Source organism: Lutjanus erythropterus, chromosome 20 (assembly GCF_056507025.1).
Source record: "Lutjanus erythropterus isolate fLutEry1 chromosome 20, fLutEry1.hap2, whole genome shotgun sequence".
NCBI classification, from domain to species: domain Eukaryota; kingdom Metazoa; phylum Chordata; class Actinopteri; order Lutjaniformes; family Lutjanidae; genus Lutjanus; species Lutjanus erythropterus.
In genome coordinates, this window is record NC_139336.1 from 15,766,767 (window position 1) to 15,793,719 (window position 26,953).

Sequence of the window (26,953 nt, forward strand, 5' to 3'; positions counted from 1 at the left end):
TTAAAAATCCACAAGTATTGGAAACAACGTTCGATGTCAGTGAGTTAGTAAAAAAAAGAATTCCCTTTGTGTCCCCATGTATTTAATGGCTGCATATTCTGCACATTCTGTCAGTAAAATCCCTGGAAATCTGTGGACCTGTAACATCTTTTTTGGTCCCAGCCCTGGCGTTTTGTTTGTGTGTGTGAGCGAGCACTCAAACATTGTTTTCCAGCAGTAGTCTCAGCTGCTGTTATCCACATTTAACCATCCTTAATCTATTTGAGACAACTCAGGTCAGTGTACGAAGGTCTCCGACACAAACACACACTCGGTATTTCTGGCCTTTTAACTAGCTGACACCTGGCAGCGGCAGCAGATGGCTGTTAACAGCTTAAACTCCTGGCAGATCTGTTTAATTCAGAGAAGTCCGGTCCTCAGACTGGATCACAGCCCAGTGAAGTGAGAGGTGGCGGAAGCTCATTTGGCCACCATTAAGAGAAGCCAAGAGTGTTTGGCAGATCGCGAAAGCAGCTGGCACTGTTGACAGGGGCCGACTAAGTGGCCTGAACCTTCTGCAGAGGAGCAGGAGGGATCAATAGGGCAACTCCTCCACTCCAGGAGCAGGAGCACTTGGATGGCTGTTACATCCCTCTTGACATCATGAATCATACTACAATGTCTTTGTGACAGAATGAGAGAAAAATTGGGGGATGGAGGTGATAAACAATTACTTATTTTGCTTTAACAGAGAAGCAGAAAAATACACACAACACATCTGCATGAGATCATTTTTTTAACATGGAAAACACACCCATCCGTTCGCACTCACCCAAAATCAGCATATTAATATTATTATTTTTTCTATACCAAAACATGAAGCTTAATTCCTCAAACCGAAGATACATTTCCTAGGGAGATAATACATTCATTCCAAGCGATGGCGATGAAGATTACAATATCTTGATAGAATAGACAAACAGATTAATTACTTCATGGCTAAAACCTGAGTTATTCCAAAGTATTTCCATATGAAACTGCACAACAATGCACATCAAAAATAAATGATGCATCATTATTCTCATATGGAGGATTATTTGCATGACTAAAGCTATGCTAATATATTCAAGTGATATATATATATATATATATACACACATCGACATGTGGGTTATTTATGTATATGTATGTCTGAGATTATCTGAGAGGTCCAGTCAAAACACAGAACCACATTATGACAGAATAAGTTTCAGAGATTTTTTTTCTGAAGCACATCGGCTTCAGAAAGTCCTTACAACAGAGGTGTGACTAAAATGATATTTCCTTTTTACACTTTTGTAGTTTTTGCTTTCAAACTCAAGAGGCAAAGAGAGTTGGTGACTAAGACGTGGACTGTCCAGTTGTCTCTGCTTTTTCCCCATTTTTTTTTTTCTTTTATGCGTTTTATTTCGGCCCTTTTTGTTAATCTTTGATCCTTACTCTGAAAATGAGGAGGAGCAGAGGCACAGCATATTTTAGTTTGTCCTCAGCCTCCTTGTCCCGCCGTCCCTCTTCTTCCTCTCCCGGATGAAAGCAGGTTTGACTGTTTATATTGTACTGGCGGGTCGAGCACTACAGTTGAGCTATGTTCAGTCATTTGGATCAGATTTATCAGGTTCCTCGTGGCACTGGAGGGCTCTGCTGCATCCGTTATCCGGGTGTCTTCGTCACAAAAAGTCCTCATAGTCCAAGAGTTTGGAGTGCTGGCGTGTCTTCCAAAGTCGGTAGAGACGGAAGTCGAAGTACATCTCGATCATCTCTTTGCCTTAATTGGTAAATGAGACAAGAAAAGTTAAAATCATCCATTGAGAAACCAGGAACAAAGCAAACAAAAACATGTTGCAACATATATCATAGATTTTCTGATTAGCATTAAATCCATATAGCAAGATATCTGCAGGTGTGTGTGTGTGTGTGTGTTGTCATCATTGGTCTGCAAAGCACTTTGGACCAATCGTTTGTGTTTTATATAAAAACAGATGTTGAACATAACATTCAGATAACAAATTAAACCTAGTCCAACTACAATAACTTAATAACACCATACACTTACACTACTAATAACAGCAAAATACATTGTAAGTCAGTTTTCTGGGTATTCCACAAATTCCAGCCTAAAAGTTAAGCAATCAAATACAAATCATATTTGATAACCCGAGGAAATGCTGCTAAAAATGCTGTTGTAAATCACTGGTGGTGTAGAGGTTAGAGCCTCAGGCAGGTGCTAAATACTTATCGGTGCACCAAGAGTACAAGAGGGGAGCGAGAGCATGAAAAGAGCTACATAAGAGGAATTCTGGATCTGGGCGTAACAGACGAGCATTTCCACTTGTTCCTGGAAGTGAGAACAGACGTGTAATAATGACTATTGTGTTGAAAAGTAAGACCCTACTCCTACCTCCAGCTGGGTAGGAGCAGGAGGAGAGTGGGTCTCAAGAAAGTGCAAAGTAACATGACCACTTTCTCCTGTGTGTGACTGTTGTGTCCTAATTACATTAAATTCACACAGAAATATTTAAGGGGACAAAATTATATAAGAGCATTCTCTATGCTCTCTAATTTATATAATGTTACAATATTGGATATTCATATTAAACGTGCCCAAAGCTTCAAAAAATTAGGTAAATGTATGTATGTCCTCAGATAGAAAATATTTTGTCCATGAAGTATAATCCAGTGGCACCAAAATCTCTGAATGAAGTTGTTTTTTGTAAAGTAATCATGGATGCCTTGCACCCAGCATTATCTGATGTAGCAATGCTCACAAGCACTGGGTATTTTTCTACCCTAGTAGGGTTAGGGTAGCTAGCAACTAGTACTAGCCACTCAGCCAGAGAAGGGTGGGTCATGACCTTGCCATCCTGGGGGAAAAATGTGCACTGCCATTTGACAGGCTTCTGAGAAGTAGTCCGATCAGAAGATTTTTTTAGGGTGGGACCTTAAAGAGATAAAACTAAAAGAGAAGAGCTAAAATGGCTTGTTCCAGACACAGGGTGAATTATAGAAAGGACATACACAAAGGGCCAGTACAAGATAAATAATATTTTTGAACTGTGAATCATGCAAAGCTTCTGGTGGAATCCTGGAATAGAAATAGAGTTGTAAATGAGCATAGTAGGTCCCCTTTAAACACAGTATGAAAACACAGCCCGAATAGGGCTGATAAAGAGACGAGACAGCAAGAACAGGATGTATGTGTGTGTAAAGCACTATGCATGCCTGTGTGATCCGCATGTTTGGGTGCGTTTGTGTATTTGTTGAGACCCACCTTGCGCCGACAGCTCCAGCGGCGACTCAAACTCGACAGAATAAGGCCTCATCAGATTCTTCAGTTTCTGGAACAGCTGTTGGGCCGAGATAAGAGAGCAAACACCAATTAATCCTACTGCATTTGGATGCACTCGCAGCAGGGGAGCCTGCCTCTTCAGATACAACACACAACCTCAAACACAGCAAACATAGAAACACAGACAAGTGCAGCAATGTATTTAGCTCATTACTGCCAAAGAGACATATATGCACTTTGTTTCCTGAGCAGGTAACAAGGATGCCAGGAAATGAGATGAGAGTACGAGCTGCAGAGGTGTTCGTTTTTTTCCTGCTTGTCTTCATATAACCTCTCTGAGTCAGAGCTTGTTAGAGGTTCAGAGTAGGACGCCACTCCCTGTCATATCCTCCGGGAAAGAGACCCATGTTCAGGAAATTAAAAGAAAGAAGATCAGAATCAAACTGTGAACTTATTTGTAAATTAAACAGAGTTGAGATGCTTGCCGATAGTTTGCAGGTGTAGTCCTGCAAGTGTTTTTGCAGGACTTACGATATTTGTAGTTGAAATGATTAGTCGATAAGAAAATTTCATAAACAATAAATCGCTTGTCAGTCATCTACCCAAAATGTGAAACAGAAGAAATAAAAACTTTTTTTGTCACCATTATTTTACATTTTAAATATAACTCTAGCATGGTAGCTAACCAGCTATAGTTTGTAAGTAGAAGCATGAAGTGTTGTTTGTGATCCCTCCTATTTTCCCTGTTAAAGTTACTACATAACACTGCTGATATAAATTCAAAAGTTCACAACAGACACAACATGGGTTCTCTGTTCCACTTGGGAATGGCTAAGTAACCTGCATCACCTAGTGGTAAAATTTGGTGTTACTGGTCTGGTTTGGCTTAATGTCACACTGACCTACAATACTGTTATACCAGCTGCTATAACAAAACCAAAAAAACACATCGGTATTGGCCGATATGGCTCGTGGATCATCAGTGGCAAAAAAAATGACTGGATCATACATAATTTGCAGGTCCTAGTCCTATGTGATAATATCCTGAGTTTTCTCAGTGTTGGGCCTATATGATTGTACACAGAATACTTTGGGATTTTGGACTACCGGTTTGAAGACATCTCCTTGGACTCTGGGAACTTTTTTTTTAGACTAAACCATTATTTTAGCAATCAAAAGAAAAAATGGATGGATTAATCAGTAGTGAAAATAATAATTAGTTGCAATTACATTAATGATTGTTTAATCAGAGAGGTACAGCGGTTTTAGGTTTTTCAGTCATCTTGCCTCATCGAGCACATGAAAAATTGAAGTTAACTAATTTCTCACTTGAATTAAGTCATGAGGGATCTTGAATCCCCCCGTCGGAGAAAATCAAAGGCCAAATGCACCGTTGTTTTGATGTTTAAATGGAGGTGGTAAAGAAAAAGCCGCTTTTATTCTTTGTATTTGCAGTCCTTTGAAAAAGATAAAAGAAGATGGCTGGATGCCAGACATGGGGGAGAGTGGCTGGGGAGATGCAGGTGGTGTGGCTTGTCTGTAGTGCAGAGAGAGCTGGAGGCAAATGATAAATCTCAAATAAAGTGTTGCATGTTGGGTAGTTTCCTCTCCTCCTGGGTGGCTTTATACGAGCTCTCAGTGGCAAGACTGATGCACATTTTGCGCTGACAAAACCAGAACATGCTTGAATATCTCTGCATGAAAACTGGGTCAGACTGCCTGTCTGACCTGCTCACCTGCTGTTCTTCACCCTGAGCCTTTGTTTTCTCTCCTCTAAATCAGCCTTTGTTGTGCTTAACAAGCTAGACCTCTTTGATATTTCCTGAGTGATTATACTAATCATGCATTAATCACTGTTTTTTACCTTTAAAACAGAAAAAGGTGGTTTAATTTACCTCTCTGCTGAAGTCAACCCGCTCTGCGATGTGTATATATACACTTCACTATCCTATTATATCAGGAGTGAAGTTCCTCCAAGCACAGCTGCACATATTCTTAACGCAGTATATGAACATACATCATTGACTGAGTGTGCGTGTAAAGTTACAGTCTTGAACTTGAGTATGTATGTCTTACTTTCAGATCTGCAGTCAGAAACCTTCAGCTCGATATATTGCTTTGGCATTTGAAAATAAATGTCACTGTTGTGTGTTTGCACATGTTTGTTTTATGCTTTCTTTGTTGGCAACATTTAAACTCACTGTTAAAGAATGGATTGAACAGGGACACCATTTAAACTGATGATACACTCTTTGTCTCTGGGTGGAGGTTATATTATTTTTTAAAGAAAAGCCGCATAAAACAAAAATCAAATTGGTTTCTCAAACTATATGGCCAATAGTATGTGTTCTGGGGTTGTTTTTCATGGTTTGAGCTAGGTCCCTTAGTGGGTGTTAAGATAGAAAACAGCCACCAACCAATGAAAATCTGTCTGAGTCGGAGTCTGATCAGACAGGTTTTTACAACTCTGGAAAGAATGATGTTGCATTGTGTTGCAGCAAAACTTGAACAATGTTCTATGACACATCATTTTACCTCAGATCAAATAAGGTGCAGATCTGGGAGAACTTCAGTGTGTTTAGAGACTGTGAGAGTTGTCAGTGTCGTGTATAAAGTGTCACAAAGTATTAAGTTAGCTTTTTATAGCTGGAAGTGAGGCACATTGTCGCTGGGAAAACGCATTGACAGCTGCAGGAGCACATTAGCCGCACTGATTGGCAGATACTTTTCCGAGAACACAAGTGAGTGACAAGTGAGTCGGGTAGCGGGGAATGTCGTGGGCGGGTCGAAGTTTGCAAAACTGGACACGTGCAGGACTCTGCTGTCAAATGTAATAGCTTGATTCGGGATGTTGTGGTGGAGCAGTGTCTCTGTAAGGTATGGGCACAACAGTCTCTAATTTCCTATTGGTTCCCATGAGTCCTGTTTCATCCATTACATTTTCCTGACTTGATATTATTCAGGAGCAGTCTTAAGTTCGAGCAGGAGCATGGCTCTCTCTTCCTCTCTCCTGGAGTGGTGGTGTGTCCGGCTTTTAAGATACCATGTTCATTGTCTCAAGGTCCGCTGCTCTTTAATTGAAACCTAATGCTTCCATTTCCATTGCCTATTAGTGCTTTTCTATCATAGATAATACATTTTTCAGCAATAAAGGAGAAAAAATAAAACAAATGTGGTGACGTTTGACAGCATACACTGCCATTGCCACGGAGATAAAATGTTCAACTGTCCACATACCTTTGGTAACTACACTACATGGCCAATAGAGAAGAGGTTTATAGCTTCCCAGAATGACAAGCATTATCAACAAAAAGGTACAAGCAAAATCTTGTTACTTGTGTTTTTTATCTGCAGTTTTACTTCAGACAAGCCCTGCATGTGAAAATATCACTTTGGGATCTTGGTCCTGAGCCAAACCCTTGAAAAAACAAAGAAAGACACCAATTTTGTTGTTTTGGAATCAAGCTCTCTTGAAACTGCTGCATGTGTTTGTGTTCGTCTGTAGGGGTGGAGATATCAGTGATGTGCAGTCTGTTCTGCAGACTGCCAGACTGTCCATCAACTCCAGAGAGATCCACTTTATATAACAAAGCGTTTTGGCAGACGTGACTGAAACAGACAGTTGGGTCAGACAAACACCGCTGGCTATGGTGTGCATCTGTGTGAGTGTGTCTGCCGGCTTGTTTGTGCCTGTGTTTTGTATGTGCTCACGTGTCTCAGTATTTGTTCATGTCAGGCAGAGAGAGGTGCAGCATCACCCAGCATGTGTTCTCCTCAGAACACAGGCTGAGATAATAGTACCCCAACCGGAGGAACAGAGAGGGAGAAACTACCAGGAGGATAATAAGCTGATTATCAGACAAACACAGATCGAAACAGACGCAGTGAGCATAAATATGAAAGCAGAGGGCAGCAAACGGGGATATGAGCTGGGAGAAGAAAGAAAATTGGGCTGAAGTGAGCAGAAGGAAGCTTTCACTATAATGAAAAGAGACAAAAAATCTATACACCCTTGGCATCCTAAGTTACTGCACATGAATTATTAGCTTTTGAACATGTAAATCAACAGATACCTTGTTATGAATGAACTGGAATTATATTTGTGTGTGACAGATGGTCCCACCAGTATAGGAATTGGTTCATAGTTCAGCATCAGATTTCATTGTTCTGGATCTGTTGTACATTATCTGCTTGTACACTCCACAGTAATTGTGTTTACACTCTTTCATTCAGTTTTCATTAGGCTATATAGAGTGACAAAGGGAAGTTTTTGCCTTGTGTGACGACAAAATATGTGATTTCTGTCACGCAATCATTGATTGCCAGTGTAATTGTGTTAAAAGTAAATTAGCAGTGGAACTGGCTTTGCTAATTGGCTTTTCTTGTCGTTGACATCAACAATCTTCACTGAGGCTGGAACCTTGTAGGAGAAAACACAATCAGCCCAAGCTAACCAATAACAGTTCTTGCACTCTCGTTGGAGCATTTCTGTATACCAGATGTGTGGTTACTTTTTTCCCAATATTTTTGTGGGATTTTATGTCATTATTCTGACAGGGTGCTGAAGTGAGGACAGGAAAGGGGAGAGAGAATGGGGAGATGACATGAAACAAAGGGCCCAAGCAAGAGTCAAACCCACATCTGCTGCAAAGGACTCAAAGCCTTAGTACACAGCATGAACGCTCCACCAGCTGAGCTACCAGGCCACTGTGTGGTTACATTTAGAGGGAGGTAAATGTTAACTACAGTGTAGCCACCAAGGATGGAAATTGACTTTACTTTAATATTTCCATTTTTCTGCTACTTTCTAGTTTTACTTATCCTTCTGCTGTTGTTTTTTCTCACTGCAAAGCATTTAAGGTTCTTACAGTGAGTTGTTTCGCTACATGAGATCACCTCCTTTCTCTTCTGGCACAATAATCTTGATAATATCCTGCAGTTTGTGGTCTGCCATTATTTTCAAATCCTGTAGTGTGTGGGTGTTTGAGATTAGAGAGGAGAGAAACTGTGAAATTTCTCCTGATGTGTGTGGAGCAACCAAATTTTAAAATCTAGTAGGATGTTAAAACTTCTTCTAGTGTGGGGCCACCTTAAGCAGGATTTGTCAGTTGCTGTTTGTGAACGCACCAGAGAGTTAGTTCATTGCTGAGTATCAGTGCCAGGATGTCAAATACCAGCATTTTGGCTTGTTTAAGTGTCCTGAGCACAACAAAATAATAAGAAAATAAGATGGTTTTGGCAGAGGGTGGGGTCTCTGCAGATGAAGGCGCTGCCACACACTTCTGGTGAGTGATGATTCCAAGAAATAACTTTTGTATGAGTCTATGAATTGCTTTTTCTAGGAAAATACTCCATAGTTTGGCTTAAAGTAACAGACCTCAGTACTTGATCCACCTCTGGCTAAATGAAGACCTTAAAGTGGCAGGTGAACTTGATCAAACTACCAGCCATAATGGCAGGTAAATAAAGGAAGCATTTAGCCAAAAGCATTTAGCAAAAGTCAAATCAATCATTAGGCAGGCTACCTAAATAGTAACGGTAGACTGATTTTCGTCCTGGCCGATTATCAGATAAGATATTCAGCATTTTAATAATTACTTACAATTGCTGATAAAACAAATTAATATGAAAAATGCATTTCTTTGGCTTTGATACAGCCACTTCTCTCTGACTGCAGTCAGCACCACCGATAAGAACTGGATGCCAGATGCAGAGATGGCATCTATTCAATCCAATAAGACTCATATGAGTCTGACTGAGGCTCAAACAAGTATGGCCGAATCTCTCCGATGTTTCCTCTAACTCTAACACAAACCATCTTCCTGCACGCTGCTCTTTCACCAGTCAACTTAGTGCAAGCAGCAGTGGTGGGCGGGGTGCGAGGCCAGATCCAGAATTTCTCAATGAGGGGGAAAGAGTGGATGAGCTTTCAGAGTTTCTTTTTAACTTTTTATGTGGGAACACAATGTTAGACAAACACTTGTTCAGAGCAGACGTGTCTGCAGGGGAACTTTAAAGTTTAATGTGAAAAGGCTGTTAAAGTTCTGACTTATAATGGATCAACGTGGCACTACTGTTTGTGTGTCTGTACTTTGTTGTTTTGTGCCTTTGTAGAGAGAGTGTGTGTGTGTGTGTGTGTGTATGGGAGAGAGAATTAAAAATGGATAACCATGAGTGAATAAATATTAAATTATGGGGAAAATGTGTATTATTTTTTGTTTCTGTTTTTTCTTTTTGTTTAAAGACAGACAAAAAAAAGTTACAAAGTTAGGTTACAAAATGGTGGCTGGTTTAAAAAAAAAAAGAAAAGTGGCGAATGGGGAAAAAAAGTTAATTTCCAACACTATCTACAGAGTGCAACTGGAGCCAGAACAGTCAATAGCTGACACATGTATAATCATATAATTTAATGAAATGAAACCAAGATAATCAGCTTGTGACTGCTTTTGTGATGCCAGATATTGTGTTTTTTTCTGTGCTGAATTAATATACATTATTAATATGTACTATGAGTTGAAATTTTAAAGATTAAGATAAAGATGAGCTCTTATGTTTTTAGTCCTATCTGGGTAAAAAATCTAGTGGAACAGTGAGCTAATGTTGTTTCTATGTGTGTGTCTATGTGCGTTAGTGTCTGCATACCTTCTCTCCGTTGGGGTTGCCCAGCACGTAACATCCCATTATGTGGATGAGGTTGGGTTCTGGGTTTATTTTACTCATGAAGCGACTCAGCCTCCTCCAGAATCTGAGCGGAGACAAAGGCTGCAGTTACACAGGATCTGATTTGTTTCCTTCAGAATGTAATCAGTCTGATTGACAGTTTCCATGACCCTGCCCTGTTTGCATTCACCGCGACGTGCAATCAGAGAAAAACGGCTCTAACACACACCACCTAGTGTAACTTTTAAAAAGATAAATGCTGAAGACTTGTCATTTATCACTGGAGCAACTGTTTTAGCAGAATGTAGTAGAGCTATGGAACAGAAGGTGAGCCTTGTGTTTATTTCTGTAAAACAAGTAAACATCACCTATTCAGAGATGGTCCCCTGAGAGAGATGCATCAGTCAGAAAACTAGTGGATTGTGCTCATAAATGACAAACAAATGCAGAGAGAGTATTGAATGGTCCCAGTGGAACATGTTGGATTTAAATCAAGTCGGAACATTCTGAAAATACAGTAAAGAGCATTTACATGACAAATTAACCACAGAATCTTTGATCATTTAAATGTCTAAAATGAATAAGTTTTCAGTTTTATTTACTTTTTAACAACCTCAATCTGGCTGTTTGATCATTTATGATTATGAAAGATTTCATCATTGTGATTTTATTTAAATAACCTGCTAAAATTCTAATTTTATATTTGTTTATACTCTTTATTAGAAGATAATCATTTTGTTAGCAGGCTAATTAGCCTTGATTAATTAGTTTGGGTGATTTATTTTTTTAAAGAAAAAAGGGCAAATTCTCTGATAACAGCTCCTTAAATGTGACTGTTTTGCGCTTTCTGTACTCTTCCATGACAGTAAACTGAATATCTTTGGGTTGTGGGCAAGACAAAACATTTGAGGACATCACCTTGGGCTTTTGGAAACACTGATTGACACTTTTCAACATTTTCTGACATTTTATAGACCACACAACTAATCGATAATTGTCAGTAATAGCAGTTGAAAATAACCATTAGTTGCAGCCCTACTTTTGTGCATAATGTTTCTGTTCCAGTTGTGAAAGCTAATAAAGTCAAGATAAAATGAAAAGGTGAATTATTTTATGCATTGAATTTCCTAAAATCATTTTTTTATAAAAACAAAAAATCGAATAGGCCCAACACAAACTAATAGTAACTTACTGGCTCATGTCCTCTTCTTTTTCCACCTTAGCAAAGGTTGCCACTTTATTCTTCAGTAAATACAGGTGACCGGGTCCTCCCTATGAAACACACACAGGAATAAAATGCATTCGTACTACTACAACTCCTAATTTGCCTCTTCCTAATTAAGATTGTAAGAGCTTTGATCCCAAAGGAAGCTACTTAACACAGTCTAGCATGGTCACTCAGGGATTTCTATCTGCAGCGTATGAATGAACACACCATTCCATATCCCAAACAAACCCTACAGTATTGCTTTTATTTTTTTTTGTCTTCTTCATCTTCACCTGACAAAAGATGAGCATCCTCCAGAACTTGCTTCCTCTCCTGTAAGCTGTGAGCTTCTTCTCTATTTCCTCTGTGAGGGAGAAAAAAAGGTTGGATTGATGTGAACGACTGAGACTGAGAACGGAAAGAGAAAGCAATATGAAAAGAGACAAGTAACAGTGTAGTCAGAGAGACGGAGAGAGAGGGAGAAATGAGAACACAGAGGAACTCTCTGGAGGGTGAGTTCAAGTACAGGTGCAATAATAGACAGCAGAGACGTTAATAGAGGATGTAGTCTAATTTGCTTTAAACATTGTGTACTTCACAGAAAAATAAAACGGGTCAATGAAAGTAAAATGGAAACTGGGAATCTACAGGTGTAAACTAAACTATTCTTTGACATCCTTTCAATAACTCTGTGGGAGATTTATTCAATGCAGAAGCAATTATTATCCTGGAAAACTCTAGGGACCGTTTACTGTAAGTGCTTCTGTTATGAGCAACAGAGGATCTTTTTTTTTTCAGAATGCAGGCACCAATTTTAAAACCAGCATCCGAGTAATTCTGCTGGATTTCGATTGATTCCAAACAAACCATATCTGAGATTTTATACAGTAGATTGGCTTGCAGGTGAATTTTAGCCTGTAGCGATGTTTCTGACCTTTAACTCCCACAGTGTGAGTCAGAGTTCACTCCTCAGGCAAACTGCTGCACAGGCCAGGCTCAAGACGGAAGGTGACTGATTTTCCTTTCAAAGGCGTGAACTTTTGTCATCTTTTTATAGACAGGATGTAATATAAATCTACCTTTCTATCAGTATACAAATATACTGTATCTGTGGCTCTATTTTTATGTATCAGTTGTTACTTGTTCTTTATTAGATGACATCTAAGAAGTAGTAAAAGTCTCATAAAACAGGTGAAAAAGGCAGATACACAAAGGAATGTTTGCTCACCCAAAATATCATCAAATGTTGCATGTTCATGGTCCTATGGAAAGAAACATTCACACAAAACAATCATTTAACAATGCAATCTATCTTTATCATATAATACATTTTAAAGAGACTGTCTGCACACATGTCAGTGTTTAACTCACATAGAGTATGGGGATGATTGAGGGGTCATCCCTGCGGATTATAGTGGGAACGTACTCCGCCTTGGGGACCTTGGATGAGATCAGCTAAAGGTGAAGGAGAAACAGAAGAGGGAGAGGGAAGATGGTTTCCGTAGGATGTGAGGAAAGGAATAAGAGGAAAGATGGAGAAAATGGAGCGAAGTGAGGGGAAGAGGAAAAAAGAGTTTTGGAGAAATGAGAGGAAAGCTGAAAAGAACAAACTGTAACACACTCTTCTGCCTGCAGGGAGTGTACAGCTCTTATCCACAGTGGTATGGCAGAGAATACCTGAGTCACATTCAAGATACCACACCTGCATATTAATTCACTTTACTGAGATTAAGCTATTTTTAAACTACATCTGCCGTCGGTGTGTAATGCTAAAATAACTATTTCTAAAACAACCATTTTCATTATGCCTCGGTTACTAGGGATTAGAAAAAATCTATTCCATTCCCAAATTACTAAATAATTCCATCATTAGGGTTACCTTAGGGCAGTGGGTGATTTGAGGGGGATGAAAGGGGTTGCAATCCTCCTTTTTAGCAAAATGATCAAATTGCATCCCCCTAATTAACCTGCCATCTTCCCTCTCCATCCCCTGGTAGCAGAGAGAGTGCTGGGGCAGAGGGTCTGTTTGAATATGTTAGTCTAGTCTGCCTGATCTCACTGATCCTTTATCTGGCTGATGTTCATGCAAGTTAAAATCTGTGGCCCCAACCGCAGCTCTGAAATATCAGTGACCTATCTGTGCTGTGTGTTGAGAAATCCATGGTGCTGTCCATGGTGCTGAAGTAGCAGACGGATTTGTTCCCCATCTGTCCATCTGTCAGCTTCCTACTGAATCTGTAATGGCTAAGGGGGATAGCAAACACAAAGTGTTGTTCATGAGTAGGTTTGCTTGTCTTGGGGTAAAGCTTTGGTTTAGAGGCTGACTCATCCTGCTCTGCACCTTAGGTCATGTTTTTCTTGGTTTCATATCATTTGGTCTGTTTCCTGCTTTATTTTGATACTCCTCTCTCCTTTTGTTTCTATACCTTCTCTTCCTGCCTTTGTTTGTTCCTCACCAGTTTTGATCGTCTGCTCCTCCTGATTGGTTACACATGTCCCTTGTTACCCTCCCCTCTCTAGAGTATTCAGTGTGTGTGTTCCCTGCACTCTGTGCCAGTGACTACCTTTATATTTATTAAATGTTCACTTTTTTGCCCTTATTCTGAAAAAGACAATATTGCTACTAAGCTGTTTATATCACTAATTCAAAATGAATATTTCACTAATATTCCTGATGGATTTCCCAGTGTTTTTGGACTTTTTAGACTTTGAGTTGTCTGCCTGCTCCCTGTCGCATTTACGAAGTGGTTAAACACGATTTTAACCAACTCACAAAGAATTGCAGGCCTGTCTGTTGTCTGTTGAGACTTGGAAATATTACTAATGACTAGTGTTTCAACACCACATGCATCCTTAGGAAGATGCAATTGGCGTCAAAATGTTAGTCATTGAATGAAGTTTGTTGCCTTTAGTCTAAGTGCTCCACTATACTTTGGACTAAGCCTTTTGTTCTTTTTGTATTAAATCACTGACCCGCATCAGCTCTGCCTCTGTTACCCTGCTTGCAGAACTGTGACAGAGACTTTACATTTTTAGCAGAAAGCCTGCTTAACAAACTAGGGGTGTGTGGCGTTTGAAAGAAATCAGCATTTGCCAGGCAGGGAGGTCAAATAGTGCATTCATATGCAACTTTTATTGTCCTGTTTCCCGAGTTGGGGAGTCGCTCTTTTGACTAAGGTGTGTTCATGAACTTTTAAGTTATATGGATGCTGCTAAGGGTAGGGTGAGGTCATTGTTGTTGATGCTGATGCCGTTGTTGTGGTTGTTGTTGCTGTTGTGGTATTCACATAAATTTTCCCAGTGGGGAACTTTTTCCAGCTCCACATGAATGCAGGATTTCTGCTACTGACCAATTTGCTGCTTTGATTTTGACAAGAGAATGACATGAGAATAGAATCAGAAAAACAGCACACCAGGATCATTAGAAGGATGATGCATTATATCAGAAGACATATAAGTTGATGCAACACCTGCTCAGGTAAAATCGCGGTGTTGCACACAAGCAGACACGTGCAGAATGCGTCTTGTCATTGTCTTGCCGAAATAAGGAGGGACATCTCTAAAAAAAAAAAGACGTTGTCTGGATAGCAGCATATGTTGCTCCAAAACCCGTATTTACTTTTCAGCATTAATGGGACTTTCACAGATGTGACAGTTAGCCATGTCATGGGCACTAACACGCCTGCGCTCACAGTTTAAAGGAAATGAGTGAATAGACATTTGAATTTGCTTAACTAATCTGCAGATTATTACAATCCTGATTTCTTACCATTATTTTGGGAGGCACAAAGTCATCTCCCTCACAGGCCAGCCTCTCCATCTCTCGCTCCTCCTCCCAGTCTAGACCATCATCGACACCTCCTTCATCCAGGGTACCACAGGAGGTCTGCAGGTCTCCGCCTAAAAGAGAATATAACACACCGGTAAGGAAAAAGACCTTAGATAATAGGGTGTAGGCAGAAGTGTTGGGTGGGAGGCAAGAAAGGTGACACAGAAAAAAGAAACTCTGGGAGTGGAGGAAGGACGGACGTGTCCAGGAAGTGAAGAGAGGTGAGTGCGGAGGAGCGGAAAGGAACGGATGGAGTTGTTGATAATGGTGGCGGCATAAGAAAATGACAGATGGAGCAGAAAAAAGAAGAGACAGCTGGCAGAAGCAAAGAAAGAATGACTGATAGTGAGTGTAGCAGCAGGATTTCTAACAAGGGGAGCTATGGAAACTGGGATCAGAGGGTAGCGATCCTATGAAGGTACCATAAAGTCATGCTTTTTTGATGTTTCATATTTTAACATGTTGTGATGAGGGTGTGTATTTTGAGTTACAACATCACTCAAATTTGGAATTCAGTGGAATTCAGAAATATCAGAAGTGATGTGTAATAAAAGGAGGAATCTGAATGATTTGAAACAAAGAGTCAGTGCGTACTTTCTGGTGATCAGAGCTATTTGACATGTTTTTGAAAGACACCCAAAAAAAATGATGATGAGGCAGAGCACTCATTAGTATATTAGGTTGTCATTCAATTAAACTATGTACTGGGCCTCTGGACAACCTTGGTTTATGAAACAAGACAGCTGTTGAATTATTTCACAACAGGAGGGAGATTTATTAGGTGATGTCAAACTTGTTCTATGGAATCAGCAATGATTCTAGTACTTTGGCACTTCAGCATATCTCACTGCTCCAATCGCTTGTTTTCATAAAGGCCCTTCTAGCATTTGCTTTAAACACTGATAGTTGCATCGGATGGATGTTTTCCAGCTCGTCTATGTATATATTGTATCTGTCACTGTCATAAATAAATAGAGAGAGAATAAGATAAGAGAGAGAATAAGAGAGAGAATAAAACTTACAGAGAAAACCCTCAGACTCATGGAGTGATCATCAAGGTTATTAGTTTGGCCTGCACCATAGTAAATCAATGACAGAGTCACTGAAGACCTGTACAAAAAACTCAAAAAAGGCTGTTGTATCTAGCTTTAATCATAGACTCTTATTTTATTTTGCTTTTCACAGATATATCATCAAAGGGAAATGGCAAAAAAAAGTGTTTGTCATTTGGGAACAGTCACTATTACATAGTTTGCACAAAATTGGTCAATATATTATCAAATTTGTTGGTATCAATCTCAAAACCCAGTATGAGTCATGTTCTGGTTCAAAGACTTCTAATAAAGACATCTAATAAAAAGAAACTGTAGGTACCCTGGGGGAAATGGCACTTTGAAAAAGGGGAATTGAAGCAGAAGAGAATGGACAAAAGAGGAAAATGACAAGTGAGATTAACAATTAATGTTGCTCCTCCAGAGAACAATACCTTTCCCTCGGGAAAGAGGAAGAATGAGGCATCAACCACACCATTAGACTGTCATCAACAGTTCATTTATCTTTCACCACACTCTGTAACACAGAGACACTGACGATGGAGGTGGAGAAAAAACATAAAAACCACAGATACTCAGACATCAACAGAGACGAACAGCACATGCAAACAGTGTGTGTTGATTCACGCATCCAAAGCCCTTTAGAAACACTTAAACACACTTTGCACACTTTTTTTGCATTGACATTTGCACCAGCTTGACACGCTCGGACTGAGACACACACACACACTCCATTTTGGACGACATACTCACAGAAAGAGAGAGCATCACAAAGTCGGTCATAGGGGGACAGATGGACAGGGTCAGAGTCAACAGCAGAGACAGTCAGTTTGTACGTGTGATCGTGTGTTTCATGTGCAAGTGCCTGTGGATTTTCTGTGTGTGAGTTGTTCTTCATCTGCAGGAACCAGGAACTGAACTGTAAAACCGTGATGACAAAGTGTCACTTTACTGCAGTACGTAGTGTACTGTACTGTCATATCTCGAGTCCTACTTTGCATGTCTTTGTCTGTGCAGGTTGCAGGATAAATGATATCTAATTGAAGAAAAGTGGCTTTAACTTTAAAGTAACTAAATCACCATGGAAAACGCTCATTAAATATTAGGCCACCTTCCAGTTTGCCAAATATGGAAGAAGTTAAATTAACAATATCACAATAGAAAAACATTTTAAGCACTCAGAACTGCATGCACACTTTTACATAAAAGTTAGTTTTCAAAAAAAAAAATACGACTCATTATGAAAATGGGTAGAGTTTGGGGATTTTCAAAAATTAAAATTAGCTGAGGAAGAAGGAAGCTAAAAGGAAGGAAATAAAAAACATAGGCCCAATTAATGACTAATAATAATAGCCATTAGATAAGTGTAGTGGAGAAAAAGTACAAAATTTCTAACTGATACAGTGTGTTGTTGAATAAAAGTAGGCAACTGCCCAAAATGGACAATATAAAAGAAATATAAAATAGCCATAATAATAATAATAAAAAAAAGAACAATAATATGCCTAACTTGAGACTTGAACATGATGTGCTGTGACAAAAATTGAGAAAACTCAGAATATCAAGGTAACTGTTAAGTTTTGGAATAAATTCCTATAACCTATAATCTTTTGTTGACTAAATTTACTTTTCCGGTCAAGATAAACTTGAATCTTTGAGTTTTCAAAACCCCAAAAATTGTATTTCACAGGGAGCTGTGAACCTGGCAGGTAGTAAAGTAAAGTATCTGAACAAAACATTATTAGTTGGTAAAACTTTTCCAGAACTTACGAGTTTGAGTTGGGCTCAATACCCAAAAATGTACTGAAGTATGTTGCCTTGTTTTCTTAATAGAGAGAGTAGAGAGTCTATTTCCTGTGGGTCCCCGGACCCCTGTTTGAGAACCACAGTTTGGACTTATGGAGATGGCAGTACTGATCACCCCCTGCACTGTGTACTGTACTTTGTATGTTTGTCAGGATCCTGCTCTTTGTTGATGCACTTTGTGTTTGTTCCTATTTATGAAATACATTTTTGACTGTAAAATCTTCATTTAAGGCTCCATATTATTTGGCCTTATTCCAACTGCGCTCAAAGTCGGCTCATATATCAAAGTGCTGATTACCAGGCCTTTTTTTGTGGCTGACAAATACTAAGTGCTAAGTGGCTTTCAACTCCATATGAGCCACCTGTGTGAGCAAATTAATTAATGACAAAAGTACTGAGCGAGCACAAAGCAAATTCAGGCCGTAATCAATCTGCCAGTCAAGATGCGAGGGCACAAAGGGTCTGATGGGTAATTTATGACTGCACACATAATACATTGTTTAAAATATGTTGTCACAATTTACACTGCAGCTGTTTGACCAGATTATAAACACTTGAGAATAAGATGGCACTTAAACACTTTGTGAATTAGCTCTTTAAAAAGGATGTTTGTATCTGTAAGTAGTCATTATTTCTGCAAGTCGTAAGCTTGTGTGTGTGTGCGTGCCTGTGTATCCATGTGTGCGTGATCAATGGACCTGGAGTTTGCCTGCAGCTAATTTCACCTTCTACTGGACCGAACAGCCAATTTTTTTGTGCACATTCTGCACTGTATGTTGAATGTGATTCACGATTTTTAAAACAAACCTTTTTTATGGCTCCACACTGGTGACAGCTATGGCCACAGGCATTACGTTTTCAGGTCATCCCATTCCTCCAGTTAAACTGGAGGATGAACTGATTAGAATTTGGTGGTCAAAGGTTAACCTCACGTCTATCCCATTCTCAAGGATGAACTCTCTAGATTTTGGAGGTCACCATGTCCTCACAAAACATGTTTATGGCCATAAGTCAAGAACTCCTACACTAATTATGACAAAATTTCACACAAATGTCTTCTAAAATACGAGCAGCGCAACTGTAATTGCAGTCTGTTACTGTCTATGGGCATAATGTTTATGTCTTGTTTTTCCTGCATGTCTCTACAACGTGTAACTTTAGACAGCCAATTACTAACATTATTAGATTTTTATATGAGCATGCTGACTGTTTAATGGCTTACTGATGCTGATGAGATTTACTCTTTTGGTATACGGAATGACACGACATTTTTCAGTACTTGATAGGATCAAAGCAATTTGTTTGGTGCCATAAAGGATCTTAGTTTGGTACCCAGCCCAACGAGTAGGATTACAAACTGACAATTTACAGAGCAAAAAACCCTACCATTTTCTCACATTTACAAATAAAAGTCCCCTTGGAGGCTTAAAACATCCATTACTCCTCAAAGAATGTCTTTGTATGCTCTCAAAACATGTTCTGCTCGTCAGTGTTTCCCTGTATGCTTTTCATTCCCATGCAAATTGTTTTGCGCTAGCTCAACATTCACACCAACTTTTTCGATTGTGGTTTGGTTACTTCAGAGTTTAAGCCTTTTTTTTATTCGTTTTTTTAATTGCACCATTTTTGTCTCCCCTCTGCAGTTGGAAGAAACTGTGTGTGTCAGCATCTCTGTGTGCGCGCCCGTGTGTGTGCATGCATGTGCCAAAGTCTGTGTTAACTCACTGTCTTTGGGTTCATGAGGAGAGTCATTCTTGACAGGGGTGGGGTCGCTCCAGGAACGGCTGAAACTCTTCGATCTACGCTCAGCGAATGCTAGTGCAGGCGGGGAGAGATAGTCACACACACACAGCACACACACGCTAACAAACTGGAATCTTCCTCTATACACTCACCACCTAGAACACACAAGTGCAAAGGCAGATGCAGCTAGAAGTTCACAGATATAGTGTACATACAAGGCCATCCCTCCTCTGCACAAACAAATGCCTGCATGTACAAAGTGCCCGACAAACGTACAGTGTTCTAACACTCATATATCTGTGCATTTCTGTTCATATAATCATCCATATGGATTTAAAAGGACTGTTCTTGTTTCACAGACTCTTCGATAAAATCGGCTCTGCTTTGGAAAGTAATTACTGTGCTCTTAGAATATTTTTAGACTACTTGAAAGTGTTTGACACGGTTAATCAACAGTGTCCCTCAAGGCGGCATATTTTTTTTGGCCTCTGTAATTTCTAAGCTGATGGATCCTCGCTAATGCTCCACTGTTCACTTTTCTGCTCGTACCAGCTTGCTCTTTTCGAGTACAAATGTCTTTTCATTAGCTGCAGCATTTGTGAAGTCAACGACATTCTGATGTTTTTTCTTCTCATCATCAAAAGGACTTTTTTTTGATATAGGTTTCCGTTTAGAAATAAATGTTTTAATCATATGAAAAGACTGCTCCCTATTTTGTGATCCCAACATTACAAATACTCTATGATCTTAAAGGAATAGTCCAGATTATTTGAAGTGGGGTTGTATGAGGTACTAATCGGCGACTTAAGAAGATGGAGGTCAGCACCCACACTTCAGAGAAGCAGAGACGACTACCAGCATGGAAGTTGAGCAATATACTGGTTATTAGTTTAAATATACTCTATATTCCTATTATTTTCACCACTTTGCCATCTGGCAGCCTTTTCTGATGAGAAACCACCACCCATGTACACATTAATATTAATTAACATTAACACATTATTTTTTCCTCACATTACATGCATCCATCGGGTACAGTAGTTTGTTCATATTATTGTGTGACTACTGTGTTTTAAAATATTAATTCAGATTCACCAAAGTCACACAATAACACAAAGATCGAGACAATGGTAGACTAGAAATTAGCATGTCCTATGGGATAAAATCGCTGTTTTTCCTTAAAGGGACAGTTCACCCTAAAATCAAGAACACCTCTTTTCCCCTGGCCCGTAATGATATTTATCCATCTAGATTTTTTGGCGGTGAGTTGCAGAGTTTTAGAGATTGGCTGTAGAGTCTTCTCTCAAATATAATGGGATTAAATGGGTCTCAGCTTGTGGTGCTTAAAGGACCACAAGCTTAGAAAAATCTAAAAAAAAAAAAAAAAAAAAAAAAAAGTGTCTTTCTTTCTGCAGTAGAATCTACTGGAACCACTTTCATTTCTACTAGAAAGAATGTAGTGCCAGTTATTCATTTATTATTATATTGGAAAGAGGGCAGACATCTCTACATCTGATATCTCCAAAACACTCTCTCTCACACACACAGACACAGACACACACACACACACACACACACACACACACACACACACACACACACACACACACACAAATCTAGATGGATGAATTGCACTGCAGACCTGAGGAAAATGTGTATTTTTGATTTTGGGGTGAACTGTTTGCTGTTGTGAAAGCCACATATTGTTCTCTCCAAAGCAACCAGACTCCTTAAGCAGTTTCCCAATGGTAAAGTCTGTCTGACAACAAGGTAAAGCAGTGAAAATGTTCTGAATATAGCATACACTTAAACTAATTTAGATTTTTCATTGCTTAGCTTCCATGCTGGTTCTCATCTCTGCTTTTCTAAACTGCGGACATGTTGACCACCACCTTCTGTGGGTAATACACTGACTATAAATACGTACCTCTCTAGGGAGCCTTTTTTGGGCTCCATTTCATTTTATACATTTGTTCATCATTTATTTCATTTGACTTAACACTGCAAACTTGCCACAAGATTTTGTGATCATGAGGAGAAGGTCTGTCTGTTCACTCAAAGTGATGCATGTGAGATGTGAGAGGAGATTGTCTGAAGAAGAAAATTAGCCCCAGGAGAACTAATTCCTCTTCACAGCAGGGAAGTCTGAGGTGTGGAACAACTTTGGCATTACTGTCTGCAGCACCAAGTTATTGTTATAGGGAGCTGGGTGGCACATTTGGGTTTTAATTGGGTTTGGGCTCTTATGTCAAAACAAGTTTTATTGTTTGTTTTGTTTTGTTTTTTACACACCTGACATAATCATTAGCCACCTTTATGCATTTCCATTCTGACTTTATTTTCTGGACCAGAAAGTAATGCGACAAATTAAATAATTTTCACAGGAAAATAGGTGAAACACTTTTACTCACTAATAGTTAGAAACAACTCATAAAGTCAAAAACTTGTTTTAAAAGTGTCATTTTAAAAATATACCCTCCACAAGTCTAAGTTTAAAGTTAATAGAGGATCACATTTTAAATTGGAGTTTAAATTTTTGGTGCAGCAGAATTAACGGTACAAACTAAACAGAGATTTAAATGGAAACTTTATTAAAGTTCAACATAATTCAAGGTTAAATCACAATTTAATTGAGTTTAAAAATGAATCCTTGTTGGTTTAACTCAGCCATAGATTTTCAGTGACACTCACACAGACACACACCCTTTCATCACTACCAATCACCTCTTTGCTTTTTGCCTTTTTTAAAAAAATATGTCATATCTTTGTCTTTTAACTTCCCAACCAACCAGACAAAAAGCCCCCAAACATTCAAAGCAATGCAACAGGAAGAGACCACCTACAGCTTACACACTCATACATGCACACACACACACACACACACACACACACACATGCAGACTCGTATCGCTGGCGTATCAAACACACACTGATGCACGTATAATCCTCAAGGAAATGCAACGGAGCATTACAAAATCCCAGCAAAGCAGCAGCGCTCGGTGCCACACACATGCAAAAACACACCAGCAAACAGAGAAAAGAACCACAGATGATGGCGGGGTGAACAACATCACAGTCAATTTGAGCAAACCTATCAACCACACACACACACACATCTCTGACTCACTCTGTGCTTTAATCCTTCTGCTGCCCACCATCCGCAGATGCTTCCGGAAGTTCCTGTGGGTAGAGGAATCAAAGCCGGGGAGGGATAACAGAGGACAGAGGAAGAACCAAAATGTAAAGAGGAGAAAGAGGAAAGAGGGCGGGGTGGGTGGAAAAGAAAGCAAGACGAGACAAAAAGGGGAGAGTTTAGTGCCAAGCTTCTATTTCTATTAAAAGAGGTTAAAAAGGAGATAATTATAGGTAAATATACACATTTCCTTGTCAGTGTGAGTGGAAAACATTTCTACACAGGAGCAGTGTGGGTGTAATGTACCACATTGCCAAAGTACCTCTTTTCATCCTTTATAGTGTAGATTTATGAGGCACAGGAGATTCATTCATGTAACAACAGCCAAAAGGGAAACCCTACTTTAGCATTTTGTAGGTTCTGATGCATCTGCTCTCAGTAGAACCACATCAGAGGCGGTGGTGATGCATCAGAGGGAGTTTATTCTGCTGGTGTATAATGGTGTGCATTTCTTTGCTTTGCACCGGGCAGATGATATGTTGCTTTGTTGATTGCATCTGTGTTGTAATTTAGTTTCATGTCTGAGAGATTTTATTTAGATTTTGGGAAAGAGCCTCACCAATACTAGCTTTGATCTGTGAAGGCCCCCATTAGGGCTGAAAGGCACATATAGGTTTTGGAGTAATGTATGCTGCCATCCAGACAATGCCATGCTTACTTCAGCAAGACAATGCCATGCCACATCCTGCATATGTTAACAACAGTGTGGCTTTGTTGTAAAAATAGAACTAAACTAAACTAGACTGGCCAAATCTTCTCTTTGTACTGTATTCAGTTGTTCAGTTGTTTTTTGCAAATCATTGCATTCTGTTTTATCCACCTTTTATACAAAGTCTCAACTGTTTTGAGGTTGTAGATGGAGAGCAAAAATATGTATTTTTGATTTGGAGGTGAACTGTGTCTATAAGGATGTAATCTAAAAAATGTAACAGAAATTTGTCTCATTTCTATGCTGTGCTGCTGTCAGCTGCCCCAGCAATAAACTTCAACTGCGGAAAACAACAGAAAGCAAAACCCGCGAGCCTCTGCTCCATAAAATCAATTTCGCTTCAGTTCATCTCCATTATTTCCATTATATTTCTCCATTAAATCCTGTCTACGCAGAGCAGATGGTGAGCCTCCACCCTGCATATCTCTTGTTAGCGCACCACTCCATATGCTTCCTAGCCAACATTTCTCTTGTCCATTAACATTAGTTTCAGTTTTTGATTAGATAATGTATGTCTTCTGATTACAATGCAAGAAATCATGGACTGCACGTTCAAGATGATTTATTAGCTAGCAAGTGAAGCCAGCTGTGTTAATTACTCCACAGTCCTTTCATATGCACAGTGGAGTTCCAGACAGAAGTGCTATGGTTTTATTTTCTTTCTCAAAGCCTGCGTCAAAACCAATTTCACCCTAGTGCTTTCACATAGACTACTTTAATCTGTCTGAGGGTATTTTCCATTCTTGGTTTAAAAGAACTTGGATGCACTGAGCAGTTTTTTCATCTTCATTATTTAAATGTAGTTATAAAAAAATCTAGACTACTGTATCTAATTGAGGCTAATCACAGGCTAATGATGCTCTACAATGAAAAACATTTGGTCCGTCGACATCTTTATTCATCAGGAGACTCACAGGTGCAGAACTGTGGTGTCGACCTGATAGAGCAAGATTGTAATTGTTATAGATCTGCTTTATGCTAATGGGAACAGTTATTTACTCACATTGTACAATCACACCTGGAATGTTCACTCGAAAATGTATATCAATTATTTAATCAAAGAGTTAAGCAGTATTGGTTTATGTTATTTAATTTTTAACCCCAAGGGCTCAATCTTCTGCCCAGCACAAAGCGTTGCACAGTGCAGATGTCGTTATGTTTTCTGACCGATGCAGTTTCACGCCCAGTACCCATGTTGTGTAGGTAGCAAATGTAGTTGTGGCCATCTGTGTGTTGGTCTTAAAATTAGGTGTGATCAGGCGCATTGTTGGCGCATTGCTATCTTGAGGCAGCAAAAAGCGATTGGAAAATTGCCCAACAAAAATGTGGTCTAAAGTCAATTGTGCTCTATTTTCCTGCTATTTAAAGGATACATTATTCAGGCAGTAAGATGAGCTTACAGGTGGGTTCACAACACACGTACACTTTTCTTCTGGCTCTGCAGTTAATCCATGGGTCATAAAAATGAGCTCTATGAATAACAGTGGATGGGTTGCCAGTGTGTGAAATGGGTTGAAACATCTCCCCATGGAGAGACACACTGTGCGCATTTACGTACGAGGCACAGCAGCTTAAGATCATTTATTCGGACAGAAATGGTTGGGACTTGATGCTAATTACTATCCTGCGTTATTACGCATCCAAAAGGTCACTTCACACACAGTCGAAGTTCATACAGTGAAACTGTCTGGAGTAAAGTAGCCGTATCAATCCTGACTTACATTAGAGCTGTCTAAAAATGATTTCCTCAGGAGAGTTTCCTCTGTCATGTCAAGTTTATAACTACAGTTTTTAGTTTTACTGCTTACATATTAATGATATTTGCTGCAGTGACATCACTGCACACATGGAGACTTTTAATGTTTAAAATGACTGAAAGCAGCCTCTCTAATCATTAAACTGTCTTTAAAACAAAAAGCAATGCCCCAGAGGCAGTTGCAGCTGGCTCTTTAAGGGGATGGTATATTCTGGTTTATTTATGTCACATCCAAAACACACCTATGATTAACAGACTAAATACAACCCCTTTGCACCTCCCACCACACTTTGTACTCAGACTATGTGCCATTTAAATTAAATTTTGGGATTTCACAGTGGCCTGTGGCAAGTTTGGAAATGCCTGCTGTATTTCACATTCTCTAATTCCTGTTGCTTCACACTATCTAATAATAGATAAAATATGTCAAATTATCAAAGGAATGCTGTGTTACAGTTGACTAAGTAGGCTATAAACATGTTGCAGGTCCGTGCTACTTGCATTTGTCTCCCTGAAGTAGACGAAGGTTTTCACATCTCTGAGCAACATTAAATGGCTCTGACAAAACTACATCTTTGTATTCTGCAAGTAATTAATCATAAAGGCTTTGCATTATCGTGTTCCACTTGAAACCCACTTAGTGTCTTAAATAACAACAAAGCAGTCGGGTTTGGAGAGTTTTTCTCTGTGACTTTCTGCCTAATCTTGACATGATGTTCTATGCAAGAGCCCCAGATAAACATCCTTTTATCTCTCTGCCTCCCTCCCATGTCGCATCTACACACAGTTTCAGTACACCAAGCTACCAGTCTACACTCATGATTAATGATCTCTGCATGTGGTTTGTGAGTGACTGAGTGCGTGTGTGAGTGGGTCCATGTTGATCCGGCAGCGGAGAAGCACATAAAAATAGGAGCTAAAGATAAAAGGAGGAGAAAATTGTCTTTGTAGTGTCTTTTCCTTGGTTTACCTCCATACAAAATGTCAACAACAATTAACTTGCAACATCAAACAATGAATTTCGCTGATAATGAGCAACACAAATTACAACATGCCAAAATATGGCACATAATGAGGTCTAAAAATAGCTATTAACTTGGTACTAATTACAGATAAGCGACATCACTGATACTTACTTTGAACAGAATTGATCTTAAACGCACTAACACAGAGTCAGACAGACATCTTTTCACTCTGATTGTCCTGCGCTTAAACCTCAGCTGCCCACAAAGGAGAGGTGTTGAGACAGTTAATGAGATTTAGACAGAAAGAGAGGGAATGTGAGAGAAACCATGTCCGCCTCCACTTCTAACTAAATACAATCTATCTGGTCCTTCTTCAGCTCTTTCTGTGTAACTTGTGTCTATTCATTTTTATCTTTATATGGTCCATATTTTGACTTATTTTGGTTCTCTCCTGCCTACTCCTCTTCTATCTGCTAATTAATGCTATGCGTGCACCGGTATAATGATTATGATTAATATCAAAAACTGGGGGTTTGTATATTAAAAGTAATATTTGCTGACTGTATATTTAATATTTGTAATATCTTTACTTGAATATGAAAAAAACGTGATCACAGCTGCATTATTTAACTCAAAGAGTCTTTTTGAGCATTTTCCCATCTTTTTCTTTCTGGGAACTTTAGCTACATCTCAAATCCCACACTTTTCCTTTTTACTTCAGATTTTTCC

At 39.3% G+C, this 26,953-nt stretch overlaps 1 protein-coding gene across 1 annotated transcript in view; it reads right to left on the reverse strand.

Annotated features, from left to right (window-relative positions):
- Positions 1 to 817: 817 nt before the first annotated feature.
- Positions 818 to 26,953, reverse strand: part of nsmfa (NMDA receptor synaptonuclear signaling and neuronal migration factor a) — a 55,955-nt gene continuing 29,819 nt past the window's right edge. Inside the window, 10 exon segments of the mRNA XM_084746543.1 lie at positions 818 to 1,783; positions 3,287 to 3,362; positions 9,947 to 10,049; positions 11,157 to 11,236; positions 11,465 to 11,535; positions 12,400 to 12,433; positions 12,543 to 12,626; positions 14,941 to 15,071; positions 19,584 to 19,673; positions 22,729 to 22,781. Coding sequence (XP_084602669.1) covers positions 1,686 to 1,783; positions 3,287 to 3,362; positions 9,947 to 10,049; positions 11,157 to 11,236; positions 11,465 to 11,535; positions 12,400 to 12,433; positions 12,543 to 12,626; positions 14,941 to 15,071; positions 19,584 to 19,673; positions 22,729 to 22,781 — 820 coding nt within the window. The 3' untranslated portion in view covers positions 818 to 1,685.